Source organism: Dendrobates tinctorius, unplaced genomic scaffold (assembly GCF_039654945.1).
Source record: "Dendrobates tinctorius isolate UK_male_01 unplaced genomic scaffold, ASM3965494v1 ptg000117l, whole genome shotgun sequence".
Lineage (NCBI taxonomy): Eukaryota > Metazoa > Chordata > Amphibia > Anura > Dendrobatidae > Dendrobates > Dendrobates tinctorius.
The window spans coordinates 13,715,451-13,735,038 of NW_027361785.1; the positions used below are offsets into that span (position 1 = coordinate 13,715,451).

A 19,588-nucleotide genomic window follows, 5' to 3' on the forward strand; every position below is an offset into this window, starting at 1 on the left:
CCCCATCACAGCCAAGAGAATGACGCGTGGGGTCTATTCTACACTCTGCATGGACCTTCGACGAAACCCGGATAAATTTTTTGGATATGTTAGGATGAAAATGGAGAATTTTGATTACTTGGTGGAGCGCATTGCACACCTCATAAGAAAAGCGGACACCTATTGCCGCTTCTCTGTTTCACCCGCAGAGCGTCTGATGGTGACTTTAAGGTAAGCCACATTTATTGGATGTGATCGCATCAGAGCACACTTTCACTGCAATCTTGTTGGTGGTAGTTTGTATCTCCAAGTGTTATAGCTCAGTTTTGGTATGTAATGCTGTGATTTAAAACTAATTTATTGTTTTTTAATTCCCCACAGATTTCTTGCAACTGGAGAATCCCTTTCGTCACTGCATTTCCAGTACAGACTCGGGATTTCCACCATATCTGGAATAGTGAAGTACACATGCCGTGCACTGTGGGACTCCTTAGCTGAAGAGTTTTTACCAGAGCCCACAACAGAGAGGTGGATTGAAATTGCTGACAAGTTTCAACAGATATGTCAGTTTCCCAACTGCTTGGGCGCTGTGGACGGGAAACATATCCGCATTGTAAAGCTAGCTGGATCGGGATCGGAATATTTCAATTACAAGAAATATTTTTCAATTGTCCTCATGGCCATCGCTGACGCGGAATACAAATTTATTGCGGTTGATATTGGGGCCTATGGCCGCTCCAATGACTCTCAAGTTTTCAAACTGTCTGCCATGGGGCGTAAACTGTATGGAAACACCTTCCAGTTCCCACCACCTAGACCGCTGCCGCAAACATCTGGTCCACCTATGCCATTTGTCTGTGTAGGGGATGAAGCCTTCCAGCTGTCAGAACACCTTTTGAAACCGTACTCTAGCAGAGGATTGACAAGACCAAAACGCATTTTTAATTACCGCCTCACAAGAGCAAGAAGAATGGTTGAATGTACCTTTGGTATTCTGACAGCCAAATGGCGGGTCCTATTGACTGCGATCAACCTCAAGACAGAAACTGTGGACGAGGTGATCAAAGCGTGCGTGGTACTCCACAATTTTGTTATCTGCAAGGAACCCATTTCCATTGAGGACACCTCTGAAGAAACCACCTTGCAAGATTACCATGACATTACCACTAGAAGTTCTGTGACGGTTTCAGTAATGAGGGACAATTTTGCACTATACTTTATGTCACCTCAAGGCAGAGTACACTGGCAGGATGACAGAGTGTGAAAGATTTGTGCCCTAACCAAACTTGTGTACCTTCTGTACCAACAGTATATACCTTTGCCAACCAAAGTTGGCTATCTTGTCATGGTCTCTATTTTTAGCATTAGGCCACAGGTGTGTACCTGGTTGTGTTTTATGCAAAGTATTTCACCTTTTAACAAAAGTTGTGTACATTGTTAGGAAATCACCAACAATAAACACAACTTTTTAGGTGAAATACTTTGCTTCAAACACAACCAGGAACACAACTGTGGCAAAAAGCTAAAATTTACCCACAGTTATATACCTAGTTTTGAATACCATTTCACCTTTTAAATACCCTGTATTTAACCTTTTTCGCCGCAGAAAGAAATGACAGACAACCAGTGTAAAATAATTTAACTTTTATTGAAAAATGTTTTTTTTTAGTAAACTTTTTTAAAATTTTAATAAACTTGTTTAATAAAGCTTTGAAACCATAAAACTGGTCATTTTTATTTAAATACACACATTATAAATCTGTGTAGTGTGTGGTGGAAATACTGCTGGAGGGGCTGCGGGACACTTCGACACTGGGAGTGTGGAGAGAGGACTGGGATCGTGGTGGGGAAGGAACAGTTAGAGGTGAAGGTGTGGAAAAAACTACAGAATGGGTGGACATGTGGGAAGCAGAAGAGGTGGTGGGTGGTGGAGTGGAGGGTTGGGCAGGGACTGTAGGAGCAGATGATGTTGATGGCAAGTTGTATGGGGAAGGAGTTTGGTACGGGGCAGGTTGCTGGAAGTGGGGAGATGTCTGGTACGGGGCAGGTTGCTGGAAGTGGGGAGATGTCTGGTACTGGGCAGGTTGCTGGAAGTGGGGAGATGTCTGGTACGGGGCAGGTTGCTGGAAGTGGGGAGATGTCTGGTACGGGGCAGGTTGCTGGAAGTGGGGAGATGTCTGGTACGGGGCAGGTTGCTGGAAGTGGGGAGATGTCTGGTACTGGGGAGGTTGCTGGTACTGGGGAGTTTGCAGGTACTGGGGAGGTTGCTGGTGCTGGGGAGGTTGCTGGTGCTGGGGAGGTTGCTGGTGCTGGGGAGGTTGCTGGTGCTGGGGAGGTGGATGGTATGTAATAGGAGGGGGAGGATGGAAAGTGGCTGGAGGGGGTGTAGATGTAATAGGAGGGGGAGGATGGAAAGTGGCTGGAGGGGGTGTAGATGTAATAGGAGGGGGAGGATGGAAAGTGGCTGGAGGGGGTGGAGGGGGTGCAGGTGGAGGAACTACTGTGGTGGGAGGAGGAGGTTGGGAGGTAACTTGCTGGAGAGCAGCGTGGCATGAATGCATTACATGCATCTGCTGGGCAGGAGAGAGCGTTTCCATGCGCTCCACAACAGACCTGAAAAAGGTGTGGTTTGGCGAAGATCTTGCTTCTGAATGCATGGTTTGCAGAAGTGTCTTCACCTCCAGAATGCTGGAGTTGATCTGCTAATAGCCTGCGGAGATTTGCTCTGACAAGACTTTTAGACAGTTCTGGAAAGATGCATTCAGATGCAAGAACTCTGGGGCATAAGTCTTTTCCTGACCCCTCTGCTGCCCAGTACCCGCAGGTGTACTAGAGGTGGCAGGGGCAGAAGGGTGGGGTAAAGGGAAAGCGATCTCCTCACCAGCAGCTTCATGTAATGTAGGCGGCCACGATGCTCCTGTGCTGGTGGATGGGACAGATGGGTCGAATGTGTGGGAAGACTGGGAAGGTGCAGATGTACCGGGGCGGTCGAAGTGTCCCTCGGTGCCGGTCTCAGGGATCGCCTCAGAAGGGTCCAATCGTGCAGGCTCCCGAGTGCTGCTCACCGTGCTGTGGAATAAAGAGAAAAAAAAAAAAAAACAATTAAAATAGTGACACGGTATGGCCCTGGCTGAAAAAAAAAGTTACATCTAAACATTTTTTTGTCACATGTGGTGTGTAATATTTACCTTCTGGTGAGCATTGTCTCCCGGAGGAACGACAGGGCTCGTGCGTACTTGTACTTGCTCCTGCGTCCTCCAGATCCACTCGGGGCCCGCATCTCTTTATTGAACTCCTTCTTGAAACGATCCCTCACAGACCGCCACCGCTTCACAATTCTCTCCCCTGAAACGAGAAAGGACAAAGTGGTTAGTATACAACATCAGTGTTTCCCAAACTCCAGTCCTCATGGTCCCCAGGGGTCATGTTTTCAGGATTTCCAAAGTAAATAGAAATCCTGAACACATGATCCGTGGGGACCACGAGGACTGGAGTTCGGGAAACACTGGTTTAAATCAAGCAACCGGTACTGTATATACTTACGCTCTTTAATCTGGGCCCGAGCTTTGAGGTCCTCCCAGCGGTCCACAAGGAGCGAACAGATTTCCTCCCAGAGTCGTCGGGTAACGATCAGGTCAGCGTGGCGGCGGTCAGCCATATTCCAGAGCGGCTCCCTTTCTCTGACGAGATCGATGAGGCAGTCCACATCAATCCCTCCATCCTCACCGTCAGAGTCGGGAGCACGCTGTGAAGGCTGTTAAAGAAAAAGACAAAAATAACATAATTAGCCTCCACAAAAGAAATGAAATAAAAAGTGCAAAAAAAAAAAGCAAAAATATTTATACTTACACACTGGTGACCGCCGCGTTGCTGTTGCCGACGACCCTGGGAGGCACTGCGAGCACCTCTTGGCCGAGCACCAGATTGGGAAGACTAGAGAAGAAAACAAAAAATGTTATGTCTTTGGATGTAGGCATTTGTTTGCTGTGTGTGGTCTGCAGAACATTGTTTTCTATGTGTTGTGTGTAGTATGATGTTGTGTTTCTGCGTTTGATGCAAAAAACTTACCAATTGTGAGCCCACTCCAAGTGTCTGTCCACCCCTTCCTTCTTCTTCTGGGAGCTCCTCTTCATCTTGTGATTCCTGTTTTGAAATAAAAGGCAATGAATACACATATATTACAGAGATGATGGATTTTGGAAATAAAAACTTACCGTCAAACGCTGACGATGCGAGGGAGGGCTCCCAGAAGATGTGCTGTCTTCCTCATGGCCAGACTCCATGGCTGTGGGTGGTGTTTCTGCTGCTGCCATTGCTGCTGCTGCTGCATCTATTGGGCGGCTGTTGAATAAAGAGAAACAAAGGGCCAATGAATATCTTGATATTCCATAGCCCTAGTTTGGAGGAATGGGGGATTTGATAATTACCGTCTCTCATCTGCTGCTGGACTCCCCTCCCGTTGTTCAGCATGCTGCTCCATTTGGGGTGGTGCTGATGGTGCTGCTGCTGCAGATGTCTGCTGCCTTCTCCTGCTCCTGGTTCTTGGCTTGGGTGGCATGTTGGGTGTGGCTGAGGGTCCCATTGTCTTGCTTTTATATATGTCCTGTGGGCAGAGCTACTGAGCATGCTCAGACCAAAGAAACCGGATCCGGCTGTCGCCGGATCAGGCGCATTGCGGCGCTCATAGGCTTTCATTGTATGAAAAAGCCGGACACGCCGGAGCCAAAAAACGTTACAGTAGCCGTTTTTTCCAGACGCCGGATCGCGTCACATTGCCGGATCCGGCGAAAATCGGATGAAACGCTTGGCCATCCGGCTCGATCCGGCTCTAATGCAAGTCAATGGGGGGGAAACCGGATCCGGCATTGCATTTCGCCGGATCCGGTTTTAGTCAAAAGCGCCGGATCGCGCCTGACGCCGAAAACCTGATGTGTGAAAGAGGCCTTAGCTGCTTTTTTCTTGCCATAATACAAATTCTAAGTAAAGAAAAACGAGTGGCCATCATTACTTTATTTAATGAAGGTCAGTCAGTCCGAAAAATTGGGAAAACTTTCAAAGTGTCCCCAAGTGCAGTGGCAAAAACCATCAAGCGCTACAAAGAAACTGGCTCACATGAGGACCGCCCCAGGAAAGGAAGACCAAGAGTCACCTCTGCTGCGGAGGATAAGTTCATCCGAGTCACCAGCCTCAGAAATCGCAGGTTAACAGCAGCTCAGATTAGAGACCAGGTCAATGCCTCACAGAGTTCTAGCAGCAGACACATCTCTACAACAACTGTTAAGAGGAGACTTTGTGCAGCAGGCCTTCATGGTAAAATAGCTGCTAGGAAACCACTGCTAAGGACAGGCAACAAGCAGAAGAGACTTGTTTGGGCTAAAGAACACAAGGAATGGACATTAGACCAGTGGAAATCTGTGCTTTGGCCTGATGAGTCCAAATTTGAGATCTTTGGTTCCAACCACCGTGTCTTTGTGCGACGCAGAAAAGGTGAACAGATGGACTCTACATGCCTGGTTCCCACCATGAAACTTGGAGGAGGTGTGATGGTGTGGGGGTGCTTTGCTGGTGACACTGTTGGGGATTGATTCAAAATTGAAGGTATACTGAACCAGCATGGCTACCACAGCATCTTGCAGCAGCATGCTATTCCAGCTGGTTTGCGCTTAGTTGGACCATCATTTATTTTTCAACAGGAGAATGACCCCAAACACACCTCCAGGCTGTGTAAGGGCTATTTGACCAAGCATGAGAGTGATGGGGTGCTACGCCAGATGACCTGGCCTCCACAGTCACCAGACCTGAACCCAATCGAGATGGTTTGTGGTGAGCTGGACCACAGAGTGAAGGCAAAAGGGCCAACAAGTGCTAAGCATCTCTGGAAACTCCTTCAAGACTGTTGGAAGACCATTTCCGGTGACTACCTCTTGAAGCTCATCAAGAGAATGCCAAGAGTGTGCAAAGCAGTAATCAAAGCAAAAGGTGGCTACTTTGAAGAACCTAGAATATAAGACATATTTTGAGTTGTTTCACACTTTTTTAATTATATAATTCCACATGTGTTAATTCATAGCTTTGATGCCTTCAGAGTGAATCTACAATTTTCATAGTCATGAAAATAAAGAAAACTCTTTGAATGGGAAGGTGTATCCAAATGTTTGGTCTGCACTGTACGTGCATCACGCATGTGTGAATTGTTCATACTGATTTTCAGAGGTTCAGTTAGGTGTTCGCATGGGTTTCTGCTGTTTTGATTATGGCTGTGGAGTCGGACTCTGTGTCCATTTTGGTGGAGTCAGTATAAAATCGACCGACTCCTAAAATATATATTAAATTGGGTACACTAGTTCAATGCAGTATTTTTCATAATAGTTTGGGAAAGTTATGAAATGTCCTATAAATGTCTGTTCTGTTCCTGATCTCGGTGTTAGTTGAGATGAATCTGTGCTGTACGTTATGTTACATGCTCAGTAGTGAGGCAGTGCAGGGGAGTCGGAGTCAGAGATTTGGCTTACTAATAAGAGTTGAGAGAATTTTTAATAATTCGGATACAATTATGTTTGGCGGCGAATATTGTTTTTGCAAAATTAGCCGAACACAGCCAAACGTCACTGTAGTCAATGGGAGTAGAAAAGAATCTATATGTTCGTAGCCGAACAACAAAATATAAATTTCAGCACGAATAGGGTACCAGTATGGCAAATTCAAATTCGGCGACCGATGCCGAACATATTCGCTCAAATCTACTTACCAACTCCACAGCACTGGTTTTGATGGTGCGAATAGCACAACATTCAGTGATATGTTTGTTCTTACAAATTAAAGGGAATATCAGGGACTTTGTGAAAAACATAAAACGTGCCTAAGCACTAATGGGCAGGTAGTTGCTACCTACCTGCCTGTTGTGCACAGCGCCGTTCGTCCCTGTCACAGACCACTCCTGCCGACGACTCAGATGTTAATTTTTTTGCTTTGCTCTGCTCTGTCGACAGAGCTTGACTTCCGACATCATTCTGATTGACATTTGGCTCCCCCTAGTTAGGCAGCGGGAATCCTGACTGTCAAATAGAATTTTGTTTGAAGCCCTGTCAACAGAGTAGAGAGGAAAAGAAGCCACCGCTCTGTCAACATGACGTCCGCAGAGGCAGCCGAATCGCCAGCTGGAGCGATCTGTGACGAGTCTGTGCCGATCGAGAACGTCGCCGTGCAGAAGAGACAGGTAGTGTCATGTCGGACGCTGTTCACACCACAGCATCCGGCAGGCAGAGGTAGTTCCACCTCCAGCCACTATAGCCTCAGTGGCGCCGGCCTGATCTTCAGGCTCTCGGGGGTTAATCCTGCTGGAGACCAGGTTGGATGGTTAGTCACGCCCACGGTCTTTAAATAGTCATGCTGGCCTATGGGCGTCGCCGATTATAGCTTGTGTTTCATACCAAGTGGTTCCGGTCTGGAGTGGAGGTGTTCAAGAGAGAGAGATTCTTATCTGGTGTCGTATGATCCGTCGTTATCCTTTCTCCTTCCCATATTTGTGTTTAGTTGTGCCCTGTTCACATTACTGTTTATTCCTGTGTGTGTGCGGCGCAGTGCAGTTTAAGTTCTCCCTGTCTGTCATTATTTGTGTGGGAGCTTTGGTGGTGACTTCTCACTGGGTGGAGGGTGGAGGGTTAAGTGCAGGGCTGAGCAGGAGATAAGGAAAGGTCGGAGGCTCAGGCATTTGCACCTTCAGCAAAAACCCTGGGTTGAGGGTCAGACAGGGTTTCCCCTAGTAAAGGGACACCACAGGGGCCCCGGGTATTTCAGCCTTAGTTGAACTAAGCCCCCGTGACATTATAATCGGCCTACATTTTTTCAGGAGTCCATGGATCCATTAGATTCCATAACCCGCCAGTTGGCGGCGCTGTCCATACAGGTCTCCGAGTTGAATGGGGCAGTTCAGCAGCAGGGCCTGGTAGTAGCAAAGGTGCAAACGGCATCTGCAGGTATCGGTGCAGAGCCGAAGTTTCCGCTGCCAGAACGATTTTCAGGCGATCGCAGCAAATTTGTCGTATTTCGGGAGGCCTGCAAATTATACTTCCGCATGCGGCCAATATCCTCAGGTAATGAGGCCCAGCGAGTAGGGCTGGTGTTGTCATTACTGAGTGGTGACCCCCAAGCATGGGCATTTTCCTTACCACCTGACTCTGCTACATTTCATTCGGTCGATAATGTTTTTTCTGCCCTCGGGCTCATTTACGATGACCCTGACCGACTGGCTCTAGCGGAATCTAAAATCCGCGCCCTCCGCCAGGGGGAGCGCTTGGCAGAAGACTATTGTTCGGAATTTCGCCGCTGGGCTGTAGACACACAGTGGAATGACCCAGCACTGCGGAGCCAGTTTATTCATGGGGTATCAGGGAGGGTGAAACAAGCCCTCCTGATGTATGAGACTCCGGCATCATTGGAGTCTGCCATGAGTTTGGTGATACGTATTGATCGCCGTTTTCGTCAGGGGGCACAGGAGACGCTACCTCTGGGAGAAAGCAGAGGTGCAGGTGTGGTTGAAGTAGATGAGTCCCCTGAACCTATGCAGATTGCTGGCGTGGCACAGGTTCAGCCTCGCGCTCCGGGAGTCCGGAAGTCCGGAGCATGTTTCTACTGTGGTAAAGGAGGTCATTATGTTAACGTTTGCCCGGTACTACCTAAGAGGGTCACACCGGCGGAAAACTGTTAAGCTCAGAGGGTATGGAGGAGACCCAACTGAGCGTATGCATATCCTCCATGATGGTATCTCAATGTATGCTCCCTGCCAAGGTTATTGTCGCCGGCAGAGAGCTACCTATATCAGTGTTTGTGGATAGCGGTTCCGCCACCAATCTCATAGATGAGGAGTTTGCACACACCGCCGGGTTTAAGATTGAAAAACTTCCTCACCCCATACAGGTGGTGACCATTAATGCTGTTCCCCTCCCTCAAGGGGAGATTACTGAGTTTGTGGCAGAGGTGAAACTCCACATTGGGGTCCTACATTCTGAGTCGGTTACATGTAGGGTCCTCCGTAATCTCCCAGCTCAAATGGTCCTGGGTTTTCCATGGCTGTCCAGGCACAACCCGGTAATTGATTGGAAAACTCAGGACATAGTACAATGGAGTGGTTTCTGCCAAGACAATTGCTTGGCCACATGTGTGTCCGCCGTGACGCCCAGCCTGCCGGAGGCTTTGCAGGATTTCGCGGATGTTTTCTCTGAGAAGGGTTGCTCAGAACTGCCTCCACATAGAGCCTATGACTGTGCTATTAGGTTAAAACCCGGGGCCAAATTACCTAAGGCCAGGATGTTTAATATTTCTGGTCCTGAGAGACAAGCTCTGAAAGACTACATCGCGGAGAGTCTGAGCAAAGGTCACATCCGGCCTTCGTCCTCGCCTGTAGCCGCGGGGTTTTTCTTCATTAAGAAGAAAGATGGAGGGTTACGCCCGTGTCTGGATTTCAGAGAGTTAAACCAGATTACTATCCGTGATCCCTACCCAATGCCGTTGATCCCGGATTTGTTCAACCAGGTAGCGGGGGCAAAATGGTTTTCCAAGCTGGACCTCAGGGGGGCGTATAACCTCATAAGGGTCCGTCAGGGGGATGAGTGGAAGACGGCGTTTAACACTCCTGAGGGTCATTTTGAGAGTCTGGTTATGCCGTTTGGGTTGACCACCGCGCCTGCCGTTTTCCAACATTTTATTAATGATGTCTTTGCTCATGTCCTGGGGAGATTTGTGATTGTATACCTGGATGATATCCTCATTTATTCTAGCGATCGGGACACTCATTTGCAGCATGTTAGGCAGGTGTTACAGTTGCTCCGGGAGAACCAGCTCTATGCTAAGCTGGAAAAATGTTTATTTTTTGTCCAGGAGTTGCCCTTTTTGGGATATATTGTGTCCGCAGCTGGTTTTAAAATGGACACCGCTAAGGTGCAAGCGGTGTTGCAATGGGAGAGGCCGGAGAGTCTGAAAGCACTCCAGCGGTTCCTTGGGTTTGCGAATTATTATAGGAAATTTATAAAACACTTTTCGACTGTCGCCAAACCGCTCACGGACATGACAAAAAAGGGTGCCGATCTGGCGAACTGGCCTGAGGTGGCTATACGTGCATTTGAGCGTCTGAAGAATAGTTTTGCTTCAGCCCCCATTCTGGTGCAACCAGACGTGTCTAAACCTTTTGTGGTAGAGGTTGATGCGTCGGAGGTGGGAGTGGGGGCAGTACTGTCTCAAGGCTCGTCCTTGAGCGAGATGCATCCATGCGCCTACTTCTCCAAGAAGTTGTCGCCAGCCGAACGGAATTATGATATCGGCAACAGGGAGTTGTTGGCCATCAAACTGGCTTTTGAGGAATGGCGACACTTCTTGGAGGGGGCGGCTCACCAGGTCACAGTTATCACCGACCATAAGAATCTGCTCTACCTGGAGTCGGCCAAGCGTCTGTCTCCTAGGCAGGCTCGCTGGGCATTGTTTTTTACTCGTTTCAATTTTCTTGTGACGTACCGTCCCGGGGCTAAAAACACCAAGGCGGATGCTTTGTCTAGGTGTTTTCCGGGGGGAGAACCTCGGGAAGAGCCGGTACCCATCCTCCAGAAAGGGGTAGTGGTCTCGGCTCTCACGACTGAGGTAGAGGCGGAGATTGCCGAGGCCCAAGAGGAGGTACCACCAGGACTTCCCGCCAACAAATCATTTGTACCCCTGCATCTTCGGCCTAAGGTGTTGAAGGAACACCACGATTCGGTACTGGCTGGTCACCCAGGGGTGAAGGGCACCTTAGAGCTGGTATCGCGTCGTTTCTGGTGGCCCAAAATCCGGCAGGACGTTTTCTCGTACGTGGCAGCTTGCATCACGTGCGCTAGGGCTAAGTCACCCCGAACCCGTCCTGCTGGCACGCTACAGCCTCTGGGGGTACCCAATAGGCCATGGACAGAAATCTCCATGGATTTTATCACTGACTTGCCAGCCTCGGCAGGGAACACGGTCATCCTGGTGGTGGTTGACCGTTTTTCAAAGATGGCGCATTTTGTGGCGTTGTCCTCTTTGCCCAATGCTAAGACGTTGGCTCAGGTATTTGTGAAGGAGGTGGTCAGACTCCACGGAGTACCGTCTGACATAGTATCTGATAGGGGTACGCAATTTGTGGCGAGGTTTTGGAAAGCTTTTTGCTCAAGGTTGGGGATCAAGTTGTCACATTCATCGGCGTTTCATCCACAGTCTAATGGACAAACTGAGCGCATGAACCAAAATCTAGAACAGTATTTACGATGCTTTGTGTCCGACAACCAGGAGGAGTGGTCTACTTTCCTTCCTCTGGCCGAATTCGCATTAAATAATCACCGCCAAGAGTCATCAGGAGAGTCTCCATTCTTTTGTGTGTACGGTCAACATCCTCAGTTTTGTACCTTACGTCAGGGTGACTCCGGGGGTGTCCCGGAGGAGGATCAGCTAGGAGCCCAATTGTCATCAGTCTGGAGGCGGGTGAAACAGCGTTTGTTGAGCATGAGTGCCAGGTACAAACGGGTGGCTGACAGTAGACGCGTGCCAGGTCCGGACCTGTGTGTGGGTGAATGGGTGTGGTTAGCTACGAAGAACATAAAACTCAAAATCCCTTCTTTAAAACTGGGTCCAAGGTTTATTGGGCCTTTTAGGATTTCTGCCATCATTAACCCAGTAGCTTATCGGTTGGAACTTCCCGTGGTGTACAAGATACACAACGTGTTTCACAGGGCTTTATTGAAAAAGGTGGTAGGCTTGGTGGACACGACGCCGATGCCACCTCCAGTCATGGTGGATGGCGAGTTAGAGTTCGAGGTCGCCAAGGTAGTGGACTCTCGAGTAGTACGCCGTACTCTTCAGTATTTGGTGCACTGGCGGGGGTATGGTCCAGAGGAGAGGTCTTGGGTTCCAGCCTCAGACATACATGCGGATCGGCTGGTCAGTTCTTTTCACCGTCGTCATCCGGACAAGCCGGGTCCTATGAGTCTTGAGGGCCCTGGGGTCCCTCGTAGAAGACGGGGTACTGTCATGTCGGACGCTGTTCACACCACAGCATCCGGCAGGCAGAGGTAGTTCCACCTCCAGCCACTATAGCCTCAGTGGCGCCGGCCTGATCTTCAGGCTCTCGGGGGTTAATCCTGCTGGAGACCAGGTTGGATGGTTAGTCACGCCCACGGTCTTTAAATAGTCATGCTGGCCTATGGGCGTCGCCGATTATAGCTTGTGTTTCATACCAAGTGGTTCCGGTCTGGAGTGGAGGTGTTCAAGAGAGAGAGATTCTTATCTGGTGTCGTATGATCCGTCGTTATCCTTTCTCCTTCCCATATTTGTGTTTAGTTGTGCCCTGTTCACATTACTGTTTATTCCTGTGTGTGTGCGGCGCAGTGCAGTTTAAGTTCTCCCTGTCTGTCATTATTTGTGTGGGAGCTTTGGTGGTGACTTCTCACTGGGTGGAGGGTGGAGGGTTAAGTGCAGGGCTGAGCAGGAGATAAGGAAAGGTCGGAGGCTCAGGCATTTGCACCTTCAGCAAAAACCCTGGGTTGAGGGTCAGACAGGGTTTCCCCTAGTAAAGGGACACCACAGGGGCCCCGGGTATTTCAGCCTTAGTTGAACTAAGCCCCCGTGACAGGTAGCCAATACAGGTGCCTCTCTCAAAATTAGAATATCATCAAAAAATTAATTTATTTTGGTTCTTCAATGCAAAAAGTGAAACTCGTATATTATATAGTCATTGCAGAGTGATCAATTTCAAGTGTTTATTTCTGTTAATGTTGATGATTTTGGCTTGTGGCCAATGAAAACCCAAAAGTTATTATCTCAGTAAATTAAGAGTAATTAACAAAAAACACCTGCAAAGGCTTCCTAAGTGTTTAAAAAGGTCCCTTAGTCTGTTTCAGTAGGATCCACAATAATGGGAAAGACTGCTGACTTGACAGATGTTCAGAAGTCAGTCATTGACACACTCCACAAGGAGGGTAAGCCACTAGTGATGGTTGAGTATACTTGTTACTCAAGATTTCCCGAGCATGCTCGAGGTGATCTCCAAGTATTTGGATGTGCTCAGAGATTTCGTTTTTCACTGTAGCTGCATGATTTGCGGCTGCTAGACAGCCTGAATACATGTGGGAATTTCCTAGCAAACAGACGATCTCCACATGTATTCAGGCTTGCTAGCAGCCGCAAATCATGCAGCTACGGCGACAGAAACTAAATCTCCGAGCACATCCAAATACTTGGAGATCACCCAAGCATGCTCGGGAAATCTCGAGTAATGAGTATACTCGCACATCACACTATAAGCCACAAAAGGTCATTGCTAAAAAAGCTAGCTGTTCAGAGTGCTATTTCCAAGCATATTAATGGAAAGTTGAGTGGAAGGAAAAAGTGTGGTAGAAAAAGGTGCACAAGCAACTGGGATAACTGCAGCCTTGAAAGGATTAAGAAAAGGCCATTCAAAAATATGGGGGAGATTCACAAGGAGTGGACTGCTGCTGGAGTCATTGCTTCAAGAGCCACCACACTCAGACGTATCCGGACATGGGCTACAAGTGTTGCATTCCTTGTATCAAGCCACTCAATGAGCAATAGACAATAACAAAAGCGTCTTACCTGGGCCAAGGAGAAAAAGAACTGGACTGTTGTTCAGTGGTCCAAGGTGTTGTTCTCAGATCATTTTGCATTTCGTTTGGAAATCAAGGTTCCAGAGTCTGGAGGAAGAGTGGAAGGGCACACAATCCAAGCTGCTTGAGGTCTAGTGTGAAGTTTCCACAATCAGTGATGGTTACGGTAGCCGTGTCATCTGCTGGTGTAGGTCCACTGTGTTTTATCAAGACAGCACGACCGTCTAACAGGAAATTTTAGAGCACTTCATGCTCCCTTGGCCATCAAGCTTTTTGGAGATGGAGATTTAATTTTCCAGCAGGACTTGGCACCTGTCCACACTGCCAAAAGTACCAATACCTGGTTTAAAAACAACAGTATCACTGTGCTTGATTGGCCAGCAAACTCGCCTGACCTTAACCCCATAGAGAATCTATGGGGTATTGTCAAGAGGAAGATGAGACACCAGACCCAACAATGCAGATGAGCTGAAGGCTGCTATCAAAGCAACCTGAGCTTCCATAACACCTCAGCAGTGCCACAGGCTGATCGCCTGCATGCCACACAGCATTGATGTAGTAATTGATACAAAAGGAGCCCTGACCAAGTATTGAGTGCATTTACTGAACATACAATCAGTAGGCCAAGATTTCGGATTTTAAAATAATTTTTCAAGCTGGTGTTATAAAGTATTCTAATTTACTGAGAAAATTTTTTTTGGTTTTCATTGGCTGTAAGCCATAATTATCAATATTAACAGAAACACTTGAAATTGATCACTCTGTCTTTAATGACTGAGTGTCACTTTTTGTATTGAAGAACTGAAATAAATTAACTCTTTGATATTCTAATTTTGTGAGAATCACCTGTACCTGCCTGTTGGTGCTTAGGGCCCCGTCACACATAGCGACTCACCAGCAATCCCGACAATGATATGACCTTGTCAGGATCGCTGGTGTCGCTACATGATCGCTGGTGAGCTGCCAAATAGGCAGCTTCACCAGCGATCAGCACCAGCAACACGCGGGTAATAAGCGACGCACGTCGCTTAGTTACCCGCTGTGTATGTTAGAAACCTGTGAGCTGGTAACCAAGGTAAACATCGGGTTTCTAAGCGCCGCACGGCGCTTAGAAACCCGATGTTTACCTTGGTTTCCAGCTCCCTGCACCAGCGCGCTGGTTTCTACCGTACACATCGGGCTTCTAAGCAGCGCTTAGAAACCCGATGTTTACCTTGGTTTCCAGCTCGCTGATCGCTGGTCTCCCGCCTGCCACACACAGCGATGCGTGCTGGCCAGCGGGAGACCAGCGATCAAAAAAATGTCCTGGCCATTCCAGTACGGTCAGCGATACCCAGAAGGGGGGCCGGTCGCTGATAAGTGTCACACACAGCGATATCGCTGGTGAGATCGCTGTTGCGTCACAAGACTTGTGACTCAGCAGCGATCTCGCTAGCGGGATCGCTGTGTGTGACGGGGGCTTTACTGTTGAAGCCATGAAATTAGTGTGGACACAGAATAACCAGTTAATTCTATGGTATGACACTAAGTGGCAGTATAGGTCAGTAGACAGCCTTTTTTCTACAATATTGTGTTCTACCAATTTTGTATTTTTATGTTCACTCTTGGCTTCATTCTCTTCCTCGATGCAGTTTCCATTAGGAGCTTCCATCACAGATTCTGTCAAAAAAGTTATAAGCATATAATAGCAGTGGTAAGGAGGAAACCCAGCAGACCCTGTTGGATCCCACTGACTATATCTGGCAACGTTGGTGTCCACTATGTGACAGATCTATAAAGCTATAATTAAAGAGGTTGCCCACTACTTTATCATTGATGATCTATCTGAAGGATAGGTCAATCAGTGTCTGATAGGTTGGGTTCCTACACCTGACACCTGATTTGAATAGACTGAGGCTGTGCAGTAACTGGCTGCGACTACTGTAAGAAGATGGAGGATCTCTGCAATTGAGCATTTCCAGCTGGTGGTGGCTGCCAACACTGAGAACACCTGATCAGCGGGAGGGCCAGGTGTCGAACCCTGACCAATCCGACCTTGATGATCTATCCTAGAGAGAGGCCATCTATGAGAAAGTAGTGGACACCCCAAGTTTTTTTTTTTTTTTTTTGTTCCTGTGATTGAACAGAAAAATTGTAATTCATAATGCTGGTGTGAATATAGCCTAAGATAATTGATCTATTATTAACCACATTGGGAAAAACAAAATGGCCAAATGTATATTTTGATAAAATTATTGTATACTTTATGTCCTAAATATTATGTATGTAAGCCTGATAATATCCTGATCTGTTCTTCTTTCACAGGTCTCCCGTGGCAAAAATGTCTATTGCTCCAATGTGCTATGAAGCCCAGTTTTTTGGGTTTACACCTCAAACTTGCATTCTCAGACTGTATGTTTCAATTCAAGACTACTTATTTGACATGTTGCTGGTTGTGGAAAGTGTGATCCTGAAGAAAATAGAGAAATTTCCTGCCTGTAGGGTAACCCCATTGGATGTTCGGGAAGGCACTAAAAAATACTGGACTTTTCTAAAGGAACGCTTCGAACTGTTGTTTCAGAGAATGGAGAACTGCCTATTAAAAATGGTACTGAATGTACCCAGAAACGTTCTGCTGCAGGAGGACAAGGTCCATGCCGAATACTCGTACAGCAAAGAAAAGTTTGAAACTCTGCAAAGTGAAGACAAATTGCTACATGCTCAATATAAAGCTGAATTGTTTGCTACCCAGGCTCTTTTAGCTGAACTGGAAGAACAGAAAGTGGTACAAGCAGAACTGGGAAAGATACTGACTTGGTTCGATGGTCTGGACAAAATCTGCAGAGAACATGGAAACATTGACCTGTTGGAGAGTTTTGCTTTTATGGTCCAGACGTCGAAGAACCTGCAGGGCACAATGAGGGAAATAGATGAAAAACATAAGAAGCTGAAAGTTGATGTAACTCACAAGAAAGCTGTTTGATCAGTTCTTTAATCTAAAATATACCGTATGTTTTTTGCTTTGCTGCATTTTTTTAAAATATTGTCACTAACCCTTCTAATATGCTGCAAATCAAAGATAAAGAGGTGGTTCTGCTGTTATACTATTGAATCGGTGCAGAAGTTCGTATATACTCTTTATCGGGGTCCCCAACCAGTGGCTTGTGGGCCCATGGTATATGGCTTGCACTTGTCTTTCAGCTTGTTCATTACTATCAGGTGTAAACAGTCAATGTTGAAGAGCAGGTAGCGGTGACTCTTGTAAGTAGTCCGGAAGAGAAGATATGATCTAGAACAGTGGTCCCCAACCTTTTTTGCACCGGGGACCGGTTTCAAGCAAGACCATTCTTCCATGGCCCGGCAGGGCGGGGATGGAGGTGTGGCAGGGGCGGGGCTTTGGTCATAAGGGGGCGGGGCTATGGACACGGTTGTAGTGTAGCAGTGCATACTTATAATTAAATAACATTTATAATGTGACTCAACTCACCATAGGTTTTGAATAAGTGCTCCATCACCCCCTTCTCCCCATCATTGCCTTCACCCCATCACTCCCTTCTCCCCATCATTGCCTTCTCCCCATCACTGCTGTCTCCCCATCATTGCCTTCACCCCATCATTCCCCTCTCCCCATCATTGCCTTCACCCCATCACTGCCATCTCTCCATCATTGCCTTCACCCCATCACTGCCATCTCTCCATCATTGCCTTCACCCCATCACTGCCATCTCTCCATCATTGCCTTCACCCCATCACTGCTGTCTCCCCATCATTGCCTTCACCCCATCACTGCTGTCTCCCCATCATTGCCTTCACCCCATCACTGCTGTCTCTCCATCATTGCCTTCACCCCATCACTGCCATCTCCCCATCATTGCCTTCACCCCATCACTGCTGTCTCCCCATCATTGCCTTTACCCCATCACTGCTGTCTCCCCATCATTGCCTTCACCCCATCACTGCTGTCTCCCCATCATTGCCTTCACCCCATCACTGCCGTCTCTCCATCATTGCCTTCACCCCATCACTGCCATCTCCCCATCATTGCCTTCACCCCATCACTGCTGTCTCTCCATCATTGCCTTCACCCCATCACTGCCATCTCCCCATCATTGCCTTCACCCCATCACTGCTGTCTCCCCATCATTGCCTTCACCCCATCACTGCTGTCTCCCCATCATTGCCTTCTCCCCATGATTGCCTTCACCCCATCACTCCCCTCTCCCCATGATTGCCTTCACCCCATCACTCCCCTCTCCCCATCATTGCCTTCACCCCATCACTCCCTTCTCCCCATCATTGCCTTCACCCCATCACTCCCTTCTCCCCATCATTGCCTTCACCCCATCACTGCTGTCTCTCCATCATTGCCTTCACCCCATCACTGCCATCTCCCCATCATTGCCTTCACCCCATCACTGCCATCTCCCCATCATTGCCTTCACCCCATCACTGCTGTCTCTCCATCATTGCCTTCACCCCATCACTGCCATCTCCCCATCATTGCCTTCACCCCATCACTGCTGTCTCTCCATCATTGCCTTCACCCCATCACTGCCATCTCCCCATCATTGCCTTCACCCCATCACTGCCATCTCCCCATCATTGCCTTCACCCCATCACTGCTGTCTCCCCATCATTGCCTTCACCCCATCACTGCCATCTCCCCATCATTGCCTTCACCCCATCACTGCTGTCTCCCCATCATTGCCTTCACCCCATCACTGCTGTCTCCCCATCATTGCCTTCACCCCATCACTGCCATCTCCCCATCATTGCCTTCACCCCATCACTGCCGTCTCTCCATCATTGCCTTTACCCCATCACTCCCCTCTCCCCATCATTGCCTTCACCCCATCACTCCCTTCTCCCCATCATTGCCTTCACCCCATCACTGCCATCTCCCCATCATTGCCTTCACCCCATCACTCCCTTCTCCCCATCACTGCCTTCACCCCATCACTCCCCTCATGGCCTTCTCCTCATGTCCCCATCTCCTCCAGGGCCAGGCTACACAAACACAGACCAACACACACACAGACATACATGTACACACATTATACACACACACACACAGACATACATATACACACAGACACCACCTCTCTCCTCTCACCTGCCCGCCGCCCGCGCTTCCTCGCTCTGACACAGCAGCGGCCGCGCTCCTCTCTGTGTCAGTCAGAGACAGGAAGCGCGGGCGGCGGGCAGGAAGCTGGACGGGTCCTTGCAGCTCCGCTCCTGCTATTCCCTCTTGCAGGCAGCGGAGCTGCTTGATCGCTCCCTGCCCGCCGCTAAGAGCTGCTGCGCGCCGCCCCAGCCCCTGCTATGCCACTGACCGCCCCTGGCTCCCCTTGTGTCCGCGGACCGGCAAGGGCACTGCAGCGGCCCGGTGCTGGGCCGCGGACCGGCGGTTGGGGACCCCTGATCTAGAAGATGCACATAGACTCTGCGTGGCAGAATGGGGTAATATTTTAAGCTGGAGAAATTATGATACTGCCAGTTAAAGCGATGCAGGAAGCTAGATTTGATGGTATTCTCATGTGAATAACTTCCTTGACAAGGAGTTGGGGCAAGGTAGGAACCCCTAGATGTAAGAATACTACCTTTAAAGGAGGAGAGCACATGGTTTGTGTGATTTTTCTCTAGAAAAGCTTTGACTGTCAATATACTATTAATGCGGCCTCTGGGTGTTATTACTGTGGGAGAGTGGGCCAGGAGGTAACTACATAGGAGACGTCGGACCATCTCTCATGGCTGAATGTGGCCCTTACGGCAACAAAGATTGGGAACCACCGCCGTAAAATAGCAGCGCTGGTCTCTGAAGATGCATACTGCACCCAATTCTAGAGCAATTGGGGTAAGCTCACACAGTGAATCAGGGCTGTGGAGTCGGTAAGCCAAACCTGCGACTCCGACTCCTCAATTTCCCTTACACCGACTCCACGACTCCGACTCCCACACATATTGCTTATATTTAAGTGAAAAATGTATTGTAGTACAATGTGAACCTCAGA

General features: G+C 48.4%; 1 protein-coding gene across 5 annotated transcripts in view; it reads left to right on the forward strand.

The window, feature by feature from the left end:
* MIS12 (MIS12 kinetochore complex component) overlaps positions 1-16,689 on the forward strand; it is a 37,503-nt gene extending 20,814 nt beyond the window's left edge. For 4 of the 5 annotated variants that reach the window (XM_073590577.1, XM_073590578.1, XM_073590576.1 and 1 more), the window contains exon 2: positions 15,903-16,689. In XM_073590577.1, the coding sequence (XP_073446678.1) occupies positions 15,919-16,560 (642 nt within the window). In that variant the 5' untranslated portion in view covers positions 15,903-15,918 and the 3' untranslated portion in view covers positions 16,561-16,689. Of the gene's footprint in view, positions 1-360; positions 1,704-15,902 lie in introns of those variants that run through there. The other variant, XM_073590574.1, reaches the window with a different exon arrangement.
* The last annotated feature ends 2,899 nt before the right edge of the window (positions 16,690-19,588 follow it).